This window comes from Heterodontus francisci, chromosome 10 (genome assembly GCF_036365525.1).
Source record: "Heterodontus francisci isolate sHetFra1 chromosome 10, sHetFra1.hap1, whole genome shotgun sequence".
NCBI classification, from domain to species: domain Eukaryota; kingdom Metazoa; phylum Chordata; class Chondrichthyes; order Heterodontiformes; family Heterodontidae; genus Heterodontus; species Heterodontus francisci.
This window is the reverse complement of record NC_090380.1, coordinates 13,990,848-14,003,107: the sequence shown is the minus strand read 5'-3', so window position 1 is coordinate 14,003,107 and position 12,260 is coordinate 13,990,848. Positions and strand designations below refer to the sequence as shown.

The window sequence follows — 12,260 nt, the reverse complement described above, 5'->3', positions numbered from 1 at the left end:
GGCACAGACTCAGTGGGCTGAAGGGCCTGTTTCAGTGCTGTATCACTAAATAAAAATAAATAATATTCACATAGTACCTGTAGAATACTCTCACTGTATTCACTCAGTAACTGCAGACTAATCTCGTGGTATTCACACGTTACCTGAACAATACTCTCACTTTATTCACACAGTATCTGTAGAATACCCTCACTGTATTCACACGTACATGTGTAATATTCTAACAGCAATCACACACTCTCCGCAGAGAACTGTCTTGCTACTCATGTCGTACTTATGGAAGTGTCCCATAATATTCACATGGTAATATGACAGTACTCACAGTTTAACCAAGCAATATTCGCACTGCCCCTATAGTGAATTCTCAGATTATCCTTGCAATACCCCTTCATTTCCATGTACTGTTTTCTTTCTATCTGCATCTTCTAGTATTTTACAGTGAAGTAACATTGTCTTGATACTTTTGAACATAAGACCCGATGACTGTAGGAGTATGAGTTGGCCCCTCGAGCCTTCTCTACCATTCCAAAAGATCATGCGTGATCTTCAACCTCAACTCCATTTTCCTGCCTAAACCCATGTCCCTTGATATCTCTAGAGTCCAAACATCTATCAGCCTCAGACTTGAATATACTCAACAACTGTGCAAACTCAGCCCTCTGTGATAGCAACTATTTCTGTTCTTACTGAATGACTATGGGCTGGATTTTATTATCCCAGCACTGAGACCCGTGGCGGGTGCGCAAAATGGCGGCAGTCCCACCTGTGAGGTTAGCAGCTGCACCACTTTGATTATGCAGTGGGCAAACATTTAGCAGCTGCATTGTTGGTCATTTTTCAAAATTCTATATACTCTGGAACAGTTTCAACAGATTGGAGGGTAGCTAATGTGATTCCACTATTTAAAAAAGGAGGTAAAGAGAAAGCAGGGAATTATAAACCAGTTAACCTGACATCAGTAGTGGGGAAAATGCTAGAGTCCATTATAAAAGATGTAATAGCAGAGCACTTGGAAAACAATGACAGGATCGGACTGAGTCAACATGGATTTATGAAAGGAAAATCATGCTTGACAAATCTACTGGAATTTTTTGAGGATGTAACGAGTAGAATCGATAAGGGAGAACCAGTGAATATGGTGTATTTGGACTTTCAGAAGGCTTTCAATAAGGTCCCACATAAGAGATTAGCATGCAAAATTAAAGCACATGTGATTGGGGGTAAGGTACTTACATGGATAGAAAACTGGTTGGCAGACAGGAAACAAAGAGTAGGAATAAATGGGTCTTTTTCCGAGTGGCAGGCAGTGACTAGTGGGGTACAGCAGGGATCAGTGCTAGGACCCCAGCTATTTACAATATATATTCATGATATAGATGAGGGAATTAAATGTAATATATCCAAGTTTGCAGACGACACAACGCTGGGTGGGAGTGTGAGCTGTGAGGAGGATGCAGAGAAGCCCCAGTGTGATTTGGACAGGTTGAGTGAGTGGGCAAATATGTGGCAGATGCAGTATAATGTGGATAAATGTGAGGTTATCCACTTTGGTTGTAAAAACAGAAAGGCAGATTATTATCTGAATGGCGATAGATTGGGAAAGGGGGAGGTGCAGCGAGACCTGGGTGTCCTTGTGCACCAGTCACTGAAAGTAAGCATGCAATTGCAGGATGCAGTTAAGAAGGCAAATGGTATGTTGGCCTTCATAATGAGACGATTCGAGTACAGGAGCAAGGATGTCTTGCTGCAATTATATAAGGCTTTGGTGAGACCACATCTGGAGTATTGTGTGCAGTTTTGAGCTCCTTATCTGAGGAAGGATGTTCTTGTTATGGAGGGAGTGCAGTGAAGGTTCACCAGACTGATTCCTGGGATGGCAGGACTGATTTATGAAGAGAGATCGGGTCGATTAGGCTTGTATTTGCTAGAGTTTAGAAGAATGAGAGGGGATCTCATAGAAACCTACAAAATTCTAACAGGACTAGAGAGGCTAGATGCAGGAAGGATGTTCCCGATGGCGGGGGAGTCCAGGACCAGGGGTCACAGTCTAAAGATAAGGGGTAAGCCATTTAGGACTGAGATGAGGAGAGATTTCTTAACCCAGAGAGTTGTGAACCTGTGTAATTCTCTACCATGGAAAGCAGTTGAGGCCAAATCATTAAATATATTCAAGAAAAAGTTAGATATAGTTTATTTATTTAGAGATACAGCATTGAAACAGGCTCTTCGGCCCACCGAGTCTGTGCCGACCATCAACCACCCATTTATACTAATCCTACACTAATCCCATATTCCTACCACATCCCCACCTGTCCCTATATTCCCTACCACCTACCTATACTAGGGGCAATTTATAATGGCCAATTAACCTATCAACCTGCAAGTCTTTGGTGGTGGGAGGAAACTGGAGCACCCAGCAGAAACCCACACAGACACAGGGAGAACTTGCAAACTCCACACAGGCAGTACCCAGAATTGAACCCAGGTCGCTGTAGCAGTGAGGCTGCGGTGCTAACCACTGCGCCACTGTGCTAATGGGGCTAATGGGATCAAGGTATACAGGGAGAAAGCGGTTACAGGTTACTGAGTTTGGATGATCAGCCATGATTGTATTGAATGGCGGAGCCGGCTCGAATGGCCAAATGGCCTACTCCTGCTCCTATTTTGCTATGTTTCTATAACGTCTCCGGCCGTTCCCCCTAATCAAGTGGCGGGGGTGGCATTGGCAACGCCATTAACAATGTCTCCCGATGTTGGATGGTAGAGTTTCCTCCTTCCCCACCACACAATGCCCACTTGCAGACTTACCCCCATCCTCTCAACAATACCCACTTGCAGAGTTCCCCCCGTCCTCCCAACAGTACCCACTTGCAGACTTACCCCCATCCTCCCAGCAGTACCCACTTGCAGAGTTCCCCCCGTCCTCCCAACAGTACCCACTTGCAGACTTACCCCCATCCTCCCAGCAGTACCCACTTGGAGAGTTCCCCCCGTCCTCCCAACAGTACCCACTTGCAGAGTTCCCCCCGTCCTCCCAACAGTACCCACTTGCAGTGTTCCCCCCGTCCTCCCAACAGTACCCACATGCAGAGTTCCCCCCGTCCTCCCAACAGTACCCACTTGCAGACTTACCCCCCTCCTCCCAGCAGTACCCACATGCAGAGTTCCCCCCGTCCTCCCAACAGTACCCACTTGCAGACTTACCCCCCTCCTCCCAGCAGTACCCACTTGCAGACTTACCCCCATCCTCCCAGCAGTACCCACTTGCAGAGTTCCCCCCGTTCTCCCAACAGTGCCCACTTGCAGAGTTCCCCCCGTCCTCCCAACAGTACCCACTTGCAGAGTTCCCCCCGTCCTCCCAACAGTACCCACTTGCAGACTTACCCCCATCCTCCCAGCAGTACCCACTTGCAGAGCTCCCCCCGTCCTCCCAACAGTACCCACTTGGAGAGTTCCCCCCGTCCTCCCAACAGTACCCACTTGCAGAGTTCCCCCCGTCCTCCCAACAATACCCACTTGCAGAGTTCCCCCCATCCTCCCAGCAGTACCCACTTGCAGAGTTCCCCCCGTCCTCCCAACAGTACCCACTTGCAGAGTTCCCCCCGTCCTCCCAGCAGTACCCACTTGCAGAGTTCCCCCCGTCCTCCCAACAATACCCACTTGCAGAGTTCCCCCCGTCCTCCCAACAGTACCCATTTGCAGACTTACCCCCATCCTCCCAGCAGTACCCACTTGCAGAGCTCCCCCCGTCCTCCCAACAGTACCCACTTGCAGAGTATCCCCCGTCCTCCCAACAGTACCCACTTGCAGAGTTCGCCCCGTTCTCCCAACAGCACCCACTTGCAGAGCTCCCCCCGTCCTCCAACAGTACCCACTTGCAGAGTTCCTCCCGTCCTCCCAACAGTACCCACTTGCAGACTTACCCCCATCCTCCCAACAGTACCCACATGCAGAGTTCCCCCTGTCCTCCCAACAGTACCCACTTGCAGAGCTCCCCCCGTCCTCCCAACAGTACCCATTTACAGAGTTCCCCCCCTCCTCCCAGCAGTACCCACTTGCAGACTTACCCCCATCCTCCCAACAGTACCCACTTGCAATGTTCCCCCCGTTCTCCCAACAATGCCCACTTGCAGAGATCCCCCTGTCCTCCCAACAGTACCCACATGCAGAGTTCCTCCTGTCCTCCCAACAGTACCCACTTGCAGGGTTTCCCCCGTCCTCCCAACAGTACCCACTTGCAGAGCTCCCCTCGTCCTCCCAACAGTACCCACATGCAGAGTTCCCCCTGTCCTCCCAACAGTACCCACTTGCAGAGTTCCCCCCGTCCTCCCAACAGTACCCACTTGCAGAGTTCCCCCCGTCCTCCCAACAGTACCCACTTGCAGAGTTCCCCCCGTCCTCCCAACAGTACCCACTTGCAGAGTTCCTCCCTTCCTCTCAACAATACCCACTTGCAGAGTTCCCCCCGTCCTCCCAACAGTACCCACTTGCGGAGTTCCTCCCTTCCTCTCAACAATACCAACTTGCAGAGTTCCCCCCATCCTCCCAACAGTACCCACTTGCAGAGTTCCCCCCGTCCTCCCTACAGTACCCACTTGCAGAGTTCCCCCCGTCTTCCCAACAGTACCCACTTGCAGAGTTACCCCCGTCTTCCCAACAGTACCAACTTGCAGAGGTCCCCCCGTCCTCCCAACAATACCCACTTGCAGAGGTCCCCCCGTCCTCCCAACAATACCCACTTGCAGAGGTCCCCCCGTCCTCCCAACAGTACCCACTTGCAGAGTTCCCCCCGTCCTCCCTACAGTACCCACTTGCAGAGTTCCCCCCGTCTTCCCAACAATACCCACTTGCAGAGTTCCCCCCGTCCTCCCAACAATACCCACTTGCAGAGTTCCCCCCGTCCTCCCAACAATACCCACTTGCAGAGTTCCCCCCGTCCTCCCTACAGTACCCACTTGCAGAGTTCCCCCCGTCCTCCCTACAGTACCCACTTGCAGAGTTCCCCCCGTCCTCCCTACAGTACCCACTTGCAGAGTTCCCCCCGTCCTCCCTACAGTACCCACTTGCAGAGTTCCCCCCGTCCTCCCAACAGTACCAACTTGCAGAGGTCCCCCCGTCCTCCCAACAATACCCACTTGCAGAGGTCCCCCCGTCCTCCCAACAATACCCACTTGCAGAGGTCCCCCCGTCCTCCCAACAGTACCCACTTGCAGAGTTCCCCCCGTCCTCCCTACAGTACCCACTTGCAGAGTTCCCCCCGTCCTCCCAACAATACCCACTTGCAGAGTTCCAACCTCCCCTCACATCTGCAGATTGATTTTCGTGGCCTTGTCCGATGTGGCAAACAATTCCACAAGATAACGACGGATATCTTACCTAACCTTTGCAGGCACTGATGACTCTCGCCTTGTTAGCGCCAGCTTTTGAAAGACGGGAAGATGGAGGCACGCAAGTGCCGCACGTTCTGCATACCATTAAGAATGCCTGGTACGATCGGGGTGAATTCAATACAAATTCATGCTAAACAGTATGGAACAGATTTAAATTACGATCCCATCACATCACGGCGGAGGTGCCACCGCGGAACTTGGCGCCTCCGTGAAAATCAGAAACCGGCATTGCGGTGTCGGGTTCCGTGGCAGACGACTCCACTGATTCTCCGGCCCCCATCCTCCAAAAAACCCGTCTTCTAACGAAGCATAAAATCCAGCCTTATTTGAGCAAAAGTGAACTGGAGGAAAAGTTGATTGCAGGAATATATTGATGATTAAATTGTTTTTTAAAAAAGTTCCTGAATTTTGATTGCGTTTGAAAGCACTGTACACAGATCACTTTATTTGACAACTGTGAATGGCCCATCATTGGCCTGCTCTTATTTGAAGTGCTGAGGGGAGCCATCACTTAAATGGACTGTGAGGTATTCTGTGAATTTGTATTCACTCATCAGTCTGACATCGGAATCATGTTCTAGAGATAATTAATATTGTTCAAATATGGCTCTGGGCAAGTAGCAGATTGTGCTACTAATAGTGGTGAGTGCAGAAAGTGATGCGACAGAAAATAAGATACACAGAACCAAACTGCATCTGTGTATCACACATTCACCATGAAGCTCAGTTACTGCAAATATTCATTGTTTAGATTCTTGCAAGCTGACTATCTCCGAGAACAGAGTCTGGGACACGTTCTGAAATTTTAGGGACAAGTGGCCAAAAGCAAAGTCTCCAAAAATAACCGGTGAAGAAATTCATGTTGCCAAACCCTAAGGGATACTGGAGCCCTAAGTATGGCTTTTATTGGAACCTTATCAAAGCCAACAGCTCCATTATCAGCACACATTGCAGATATCAAACCATGTGTCACTAGTCAACGAAACCTCTTCACTTTCTTTTTTTTTATACTCAACAATGTTCTTTGTCATGTTTTTTACTTGAAACTCTTTCCCACAGTTAATTTATCTGTTTGTTGGTTGGTCTTTATTCTTCTCCCAGCTGATTTATGTTTTATATTATGTCTTTGAGTTCTGTGCATTGCTTTGAACTGCTTCTGCAATCCATTTTTTACTTGTTCAGCTGCTGCTTGCCTTTGCACTGTCACTACACCAACCCTACACTTCATCCACCATCAATAGCTCAGTCCCTGCTCTCCTTTCGATTCTCAGTAGCTCAGTCCTGCTTTCTCCTCTATTCTCGGTAGCTCAGTCCTGCTTTCTCCTCTATTCACAGTCGCTCAGTCCCGCTTTGTCTTCTATTCAAAGTAGCTCAGTCCCTGCTCTCAATCTCTGTTGTCGATAGCGCCGTCCTGCTCTCCTCCTATTCTCAGTTGCTTAATTTCTGCTTCCTCTCTATTATCAGAAGCATAGTCCCTGCTTTCTATTCTCAGTAGTCCCTGCTGTCTATTCTCAACAGCTCAGTCCTGCTCTCCCCTCTATTCTCAATAGCTCAGTCCTGCTCTCCCCTCTATTCTCAATAGCTCAGTCCTGCTCTCCTCTCTATTCTCAATAGCTCAGTCCTACTCTCCCCTCTATTCTCAGTAGTCCCTGCTGTCTATTCTCAATAGCTCAGTCCTGCTCTCCCCTCTATTCTCAGCAGCATAGTCCTGCTCTCCTCTCTATTCTCAGAAGCTCAGTCCTGCTCTCCTCTCTATTCTCAGAAGCTCAGTCCTGCTCTCCCCTCTATTCTCAATAGCTCAGTCCTGCTCTCCCCTCTATTCTCAAATAGCTCAGTCCTGCTCTCCACTCTTTTCTCAGCAGCTCAGTCCTGCTCTCCTCTCTATTCTCAGTAGCTCAGTCCTGCTCTCCTCTCTATTCTCAGTAGCTCAGTCCTACTCTCCCCTCTATTCTCAATAGCTCAGTCCTGCTCTCCTCTCTATTCTCAGTAGCTCAGTCCTGCTCTCCTCTCTATTCTCAGTAGCTCAGTCCTACTCTCCTCTCTATTCTCAGTAGCTCAGTCCTACTCTCCTCTCTATTCTCAGCAGCTCAGTCCTACTCTCCCCTCTATTCTCAATAGCTCAGTCCTGCTCGCCTCTCTATTCTCAGCAGCTCAGTCCTGCTCTCCACTCTATTCTCAGCAGCACAGTCCTACTCTCCTCTCTATTCTCAGAAGAACAGTCCTACTCTCCCCTCTATTCTCAATAGCTCAGTCCTGCTCGCCTCTCTATTCTCAGCAGCTCAGTCCTGCTCTCCACTCTATTCTCAGCAGCACAGTCCTACTCTCCTCTCTATTCTCAGAAGCACAGTCCTACTCTCCTCTCTATTCTGAGCAGCTCAGTCCTACTCTCCTCTCTATTCTCAGAAGCTCAGTCCTACTCTCCTCTCTATTCTCAGCAGCTCAGTCCTACTCTCCTCTCTATTCTCAGCAGCTCAGTCCTACTCTCCTCTCTATTCTGAGTAGCTCAGTCCTACTCTCCTCTCTATTCTCAGCAGCTCAGTCCTACTCTCCTCTCTATTCTCAGCAGCTCAGTCCTACTCTCCTCTCTATTCTCAGAAGCTCAGTCCTACTCTCCTCTCTATTCTGAGTAGCTCAGTCCTACTCTCCTCTCTATTCTCGGCAGCTCTGTCCTACTCTCCTCTCTATTCTCAGAAGCTCAGTCCTACTCTCCTCTCTATTCTGAGTAGCTCAGTCCTACTCTCCTCTCTATTCTGAGTAGCTCAGTCCTACTCCTCTCTATTCTCGGCAGCTCAGTCCTACTCTCCTCTCTATTCTCAGAAGCTCAGTCCTACTCTCCTCTCTATTCTGAGTAGCTCAGTCCTACTCTCCTCTCTATTCTGAGTAGCTCAGTCCTACTCTCCTCTCTATTCTGAGTAGCTCAGTCCTACTCTCCTCTCTATTCTCGGCAGCTCAGTCCTACTCTCCTCTCTATTCTGAGTAGCTCAGTCCTACTCTCCTCTCTATTCTGAGTAGCTCAGTCCTACTCTCCTCTCTATTCTCGGCAGCTCAGTCCTACTCTCCTCTCTATTCTCAGAAGCTCAGTCCTACTCTCCTCTCTATTCTGAGTAGCTCAGTCCTACTCTCCTCTCTATTCTGAGTAGCTCAGTCCTACTCTCCTCTCTATTCTCGGCAGCACAGTCCTACTCTCCTCTCTATTCTCAGAAGCTCAGTCCTACTCTCCTCTCTATTCTGAGTAGCTCAGTCCTACTCTCCTCTCTATTCTCAGCAGCACAGTCCTACTCTCCTCTCTATTCTGAATAGCTCAGTCCTACTCTCCTCTCTATTCTCAGCAACACAGTCCTACTCTCCTCTCTATTCTCAGAAGCACAGTCCTACTCTCCTCTCTATTCTCAGAAGCTCAGTCCTACTCTCCTCTCTATTCTGAGTAGCTCAGTCCTACTCTCCTCTCTATTCTGAGTAGCTCAGTCCTACTCTCCTCTCTATTCTCGGCAGCTCAGTCCTACTCTCCTCTCTATTTTCAGTAGCTCAGTCCTGCTCTCCCCTCTATTCTCAGTCGCTCAGTCCTGCTCTCCCCTCTATTCTCAGTAGCTCAGTCCTGCTCTCCTCTCTATTCTCAATAGCTCAGTCCTGCTCTCCTCTCTATTCTCAATAGCTCAGTCCTGCTTTCCTCTCTATTCTCAGCAGCACAGTCCTACTCTCCTCTCTATTCTCAGAAGCTCAGTCCTACTCTCCTCTCTATTCTCAGAAGCTCAGTCCTGCTCTCCCCTCTATTCTCAGTAGCTCAGTCCTGCTCTCCTCTCTATTCTCAGCAGCTCAGTCTGACTCTCCTCTCTATTCTGAGTAGCTCAGTCCTGCTCTCCTCTCTATTCTTGGCAGCTCTGTCCTGCTCTCCTCCTTATTCTGAGTAGCTCAGTCCTACTCTCCTCTCTATTCTCGGTAGCTCAGTCCTGCTCTCCTCTCTATTCTCGGCAGCTCAGTCCTCTCTCCTCTCTATTCTCGGCAGCTCAGTCCTGCTCTCCTCTCTATTCCCTGCAGCTCAGTCCTGCTCTCCTCTCTATTCTCGGCAGCTCAGTCCTGCTCTCCTCTCTATTCTCAGCAGCTCAGTCCTGCTCTCCTCTCTATTCTCAGTAGCTCAGTCCTGCTCTCCTCTCTATTCTCAGTAGCTCAGTCCTGCTCTCCTCTCTATTCTCGGCAGCTCAGTCCTGCTCTCCTCTCTATTCTCAGTAGCTCAGTCCTGCTCTCCTCTCTATTCTCAGTAGCTCAGTCCTGCTCTCCTCTCTATTCTCGGCAGCTCAGTCCTGCTCTCCTCTCTATTCTCGGCAGCTCAGTCCTGCTCTCCTCTCTATTCTCGGCAGCTCAGCCCTGCTCGCCTCTCTATTCTCAGTAGCTCAGTCCTGCTCTCCTCTCTATTCTCAGTAGCTCAGTCCTGCTCTCCTCTCTGTTCTCAGTAGTTCAGTCCTTTTGATTCTCCCTGTTTTGCTCTCCTGCTGCAGAATCATACCAGGAGTTACAGGGCTTTATTATGAGGCAAAGTTGATTACACTTCCTTTGTATTCCCTTGACGTTAAAAGCTCTTTAAAGGCTCATGGGCCTAGTGGAATACTGCTGTCCCTACGTTTCTTCCTTCCATCCTATTGCCCTGCTTTCCTTTCTGTCCCCTCAAGATCTGGCCTGCTCTCTTTTGATTTTAATTTGATCCACGTTTTTGTTCCTTTATCCTCATCGCTTCTCAAGCCTCGACCACTCCTTCCCTCCTTCCATCATACACCATTATATCTGGACACCTGGAGTGCAAGCTCTGATTTCCCTGCCCACTCCCCACAGTTTGAATCCCTATAGACCTTGCCCACTGTTACCCCAAGTCCCCAAGCTTTTGAGCACACTTTCCCACTTGAGCTCATCCTACACCTCACATCTCAAACCCTCAAACATTCTCCCCCACCCCACTGACTTTCTCTTCATACAGGAGGATCTGCAATCAACCACACCTCATCACATCAATAAAATATTCAGAGGAACATTATCAGACAAAATTTAACACCAAGCCACAAAGGCAACTTTAGGACAGGTGTCCAAAAGCTTGGTCAAAACGGTAGATTTTGAGAATCATACTAAAGGAGAAAAGAGAGGTGGACAGGTTTAGGGAAGGAATTCCAGAGCTTAGGGCCTAGGCAGCTGAAGACACAACCACCAATGGTGGAGTGATGGAAACCAAGGATGCACGAGAGGCCAGAGTTTCAGGAGTGCAGATGTCGCGGAGGGTTGGAGGGCTGGAAGAGGTTACAGAGATATGGAGTGGGTGAGGCCATGATGGGATCTGAAAATGCCTTATTAAAAGAGTTTTCAGAAATGCACTTTGTCCATAATTGTACTTCCAGATTTCTGGTCCCTCGAAGATCTGTATCGTGAAATGGTGAAGGTTTATGTTGAAATTGTCGAAAAAATATATAAGAGGCGACCAGATCCAGCAACTGTTGAGGGCTGCACCCAGCTCAAGCCAGACAATTATGCCCTGGGATGGCATACGCCTTTTAACATGAAAGGTACGTAGAAACACCAGCACGTCACAGGATGTTAAGCTCACAAACATGGGCACCTCAATGTTTGAACACAGAACTGAATTCTCTCACAATTTCTGTTTTTGAAGGGTCAGGTTTCGGTGCAGCCACTAAGGCCATGTGTATTGGGATGAGGTACTGGCAACCTGAGAAACTGGACAATCTTGTACAAGTGAGCATCGAATGCGGCCGAATGACTCACAATCACCCCACAGGTAATCACCCCACAGGTAATCACCCACAGGTAATCACCCCACAGGTAATCACCCACAGGTAATCACCCCACAGGTAATCACCCCACAAGCAATCCTAAGAACATAAAAACATAAGAAATAGGAGCAGGAGTAGGCCATTCAGCCCTTCAAGCCTGTTCAGCCATTCAATGAGATCATGCCTGATCTTCTGCATCAACTTCACTTTCCCACACTATCCCCACATCCCTTGATTCCCTTAACCCCCAGAAATCTATCAATTCCCATTTTGAAGATATACAACAACTGAGCATCCACAGCCCTCTGGAGTACAGAAGTCTAAAGATTCATAACCCTTTGAGCAAAGAAATTTCTCCTCATCTCAGTTGGAAGTGTCTGTCCCCTCTTCCTGAGAGTATGGCTCCTAGTTCTAAATTCTTCAACCAGAGGAAACAACTGCCCAGCATCTACCCTGACAAGGCCTCTGCGAATTTTATGCATTTCAATGAGATCACGTCTCATTCTTCTAAACTCTGAAGAATATAGGCCCATTCTACTCAATGTCTCCTCATAAAACAGGGCTTTAATTCCCAAAATCAGTCTAGTGAATTTTTGTCGCACTCCTTCTAAGGCTAGTCCACAGTACTCCAGGTTAGGTCTCGCTAAAGCCTGTACGATTGTAGCAAGACTTCCTTATTCTTGTACTCCAACACCCTTGGAATAAAGACCAACATACCATTTGCCTTCCTATTTGCTTGCTGTACCAGCATGTTGACTTTCTGAGATTAATGAACGAGGACACCCAGGTGCCACTGAATTTCCACATTTACCTATCTCTCACCTTTTCAAATATTCTGCTTTTTCATTCTTCCTATCAAACTGGATAATTTTGAACTCCCTACATTATATCGCACCTGCCACCTTCATGCCCAATCACTTAACCAATTTATAACCCTTGCAGCCTCTTTGCATACTCCTCACAGCTTACATTCCCACCTAGCTTTGTATCATCAGAAAAATTGAATATACTACTCTTAGTCCTCTGATCTTAGTTATTGATCTAAATTGAAAATAGCTGAGGCCCAAGCACTGATCCGTAGCACTCCACTATACACAAGCTG

At 48.4% G+C, this 12,260-nt stretch overlaps 1 protein-coding gene across 2 annotated transcripts in view; it reads left to right on the top strand.

Moving 5' to 3' along the window:
• Window positions 1-12,260, top strand: part of adprhl1 (ADP-ribosylhydrolase like 1) — a 108,283-nt gene that overhangs the window by 64,162 nt on the left and 31,861 nt on the right. The window contains exons 3-4 of one of the 2 annotated variants that reach the window (XM_068039843.1): window positions 10,769-10,933; window positions 11,038-11,163. In XM_068039843.1, the coding sequence (XP_067895944.1) occupies window positions 10,801-10,933; window positions 11,038-11,163 (259 nt within the window). In that variant the 5' untranslated portion in view covers window positions 10,769-10,800. The remainder of the gene's footprint in view (window positions 1-10,768; window positions 10,934-11,037; window positions 11,164-12,260) is intronic. The other variant, XM_068039842.1, reaches the window with a different exon arrangement.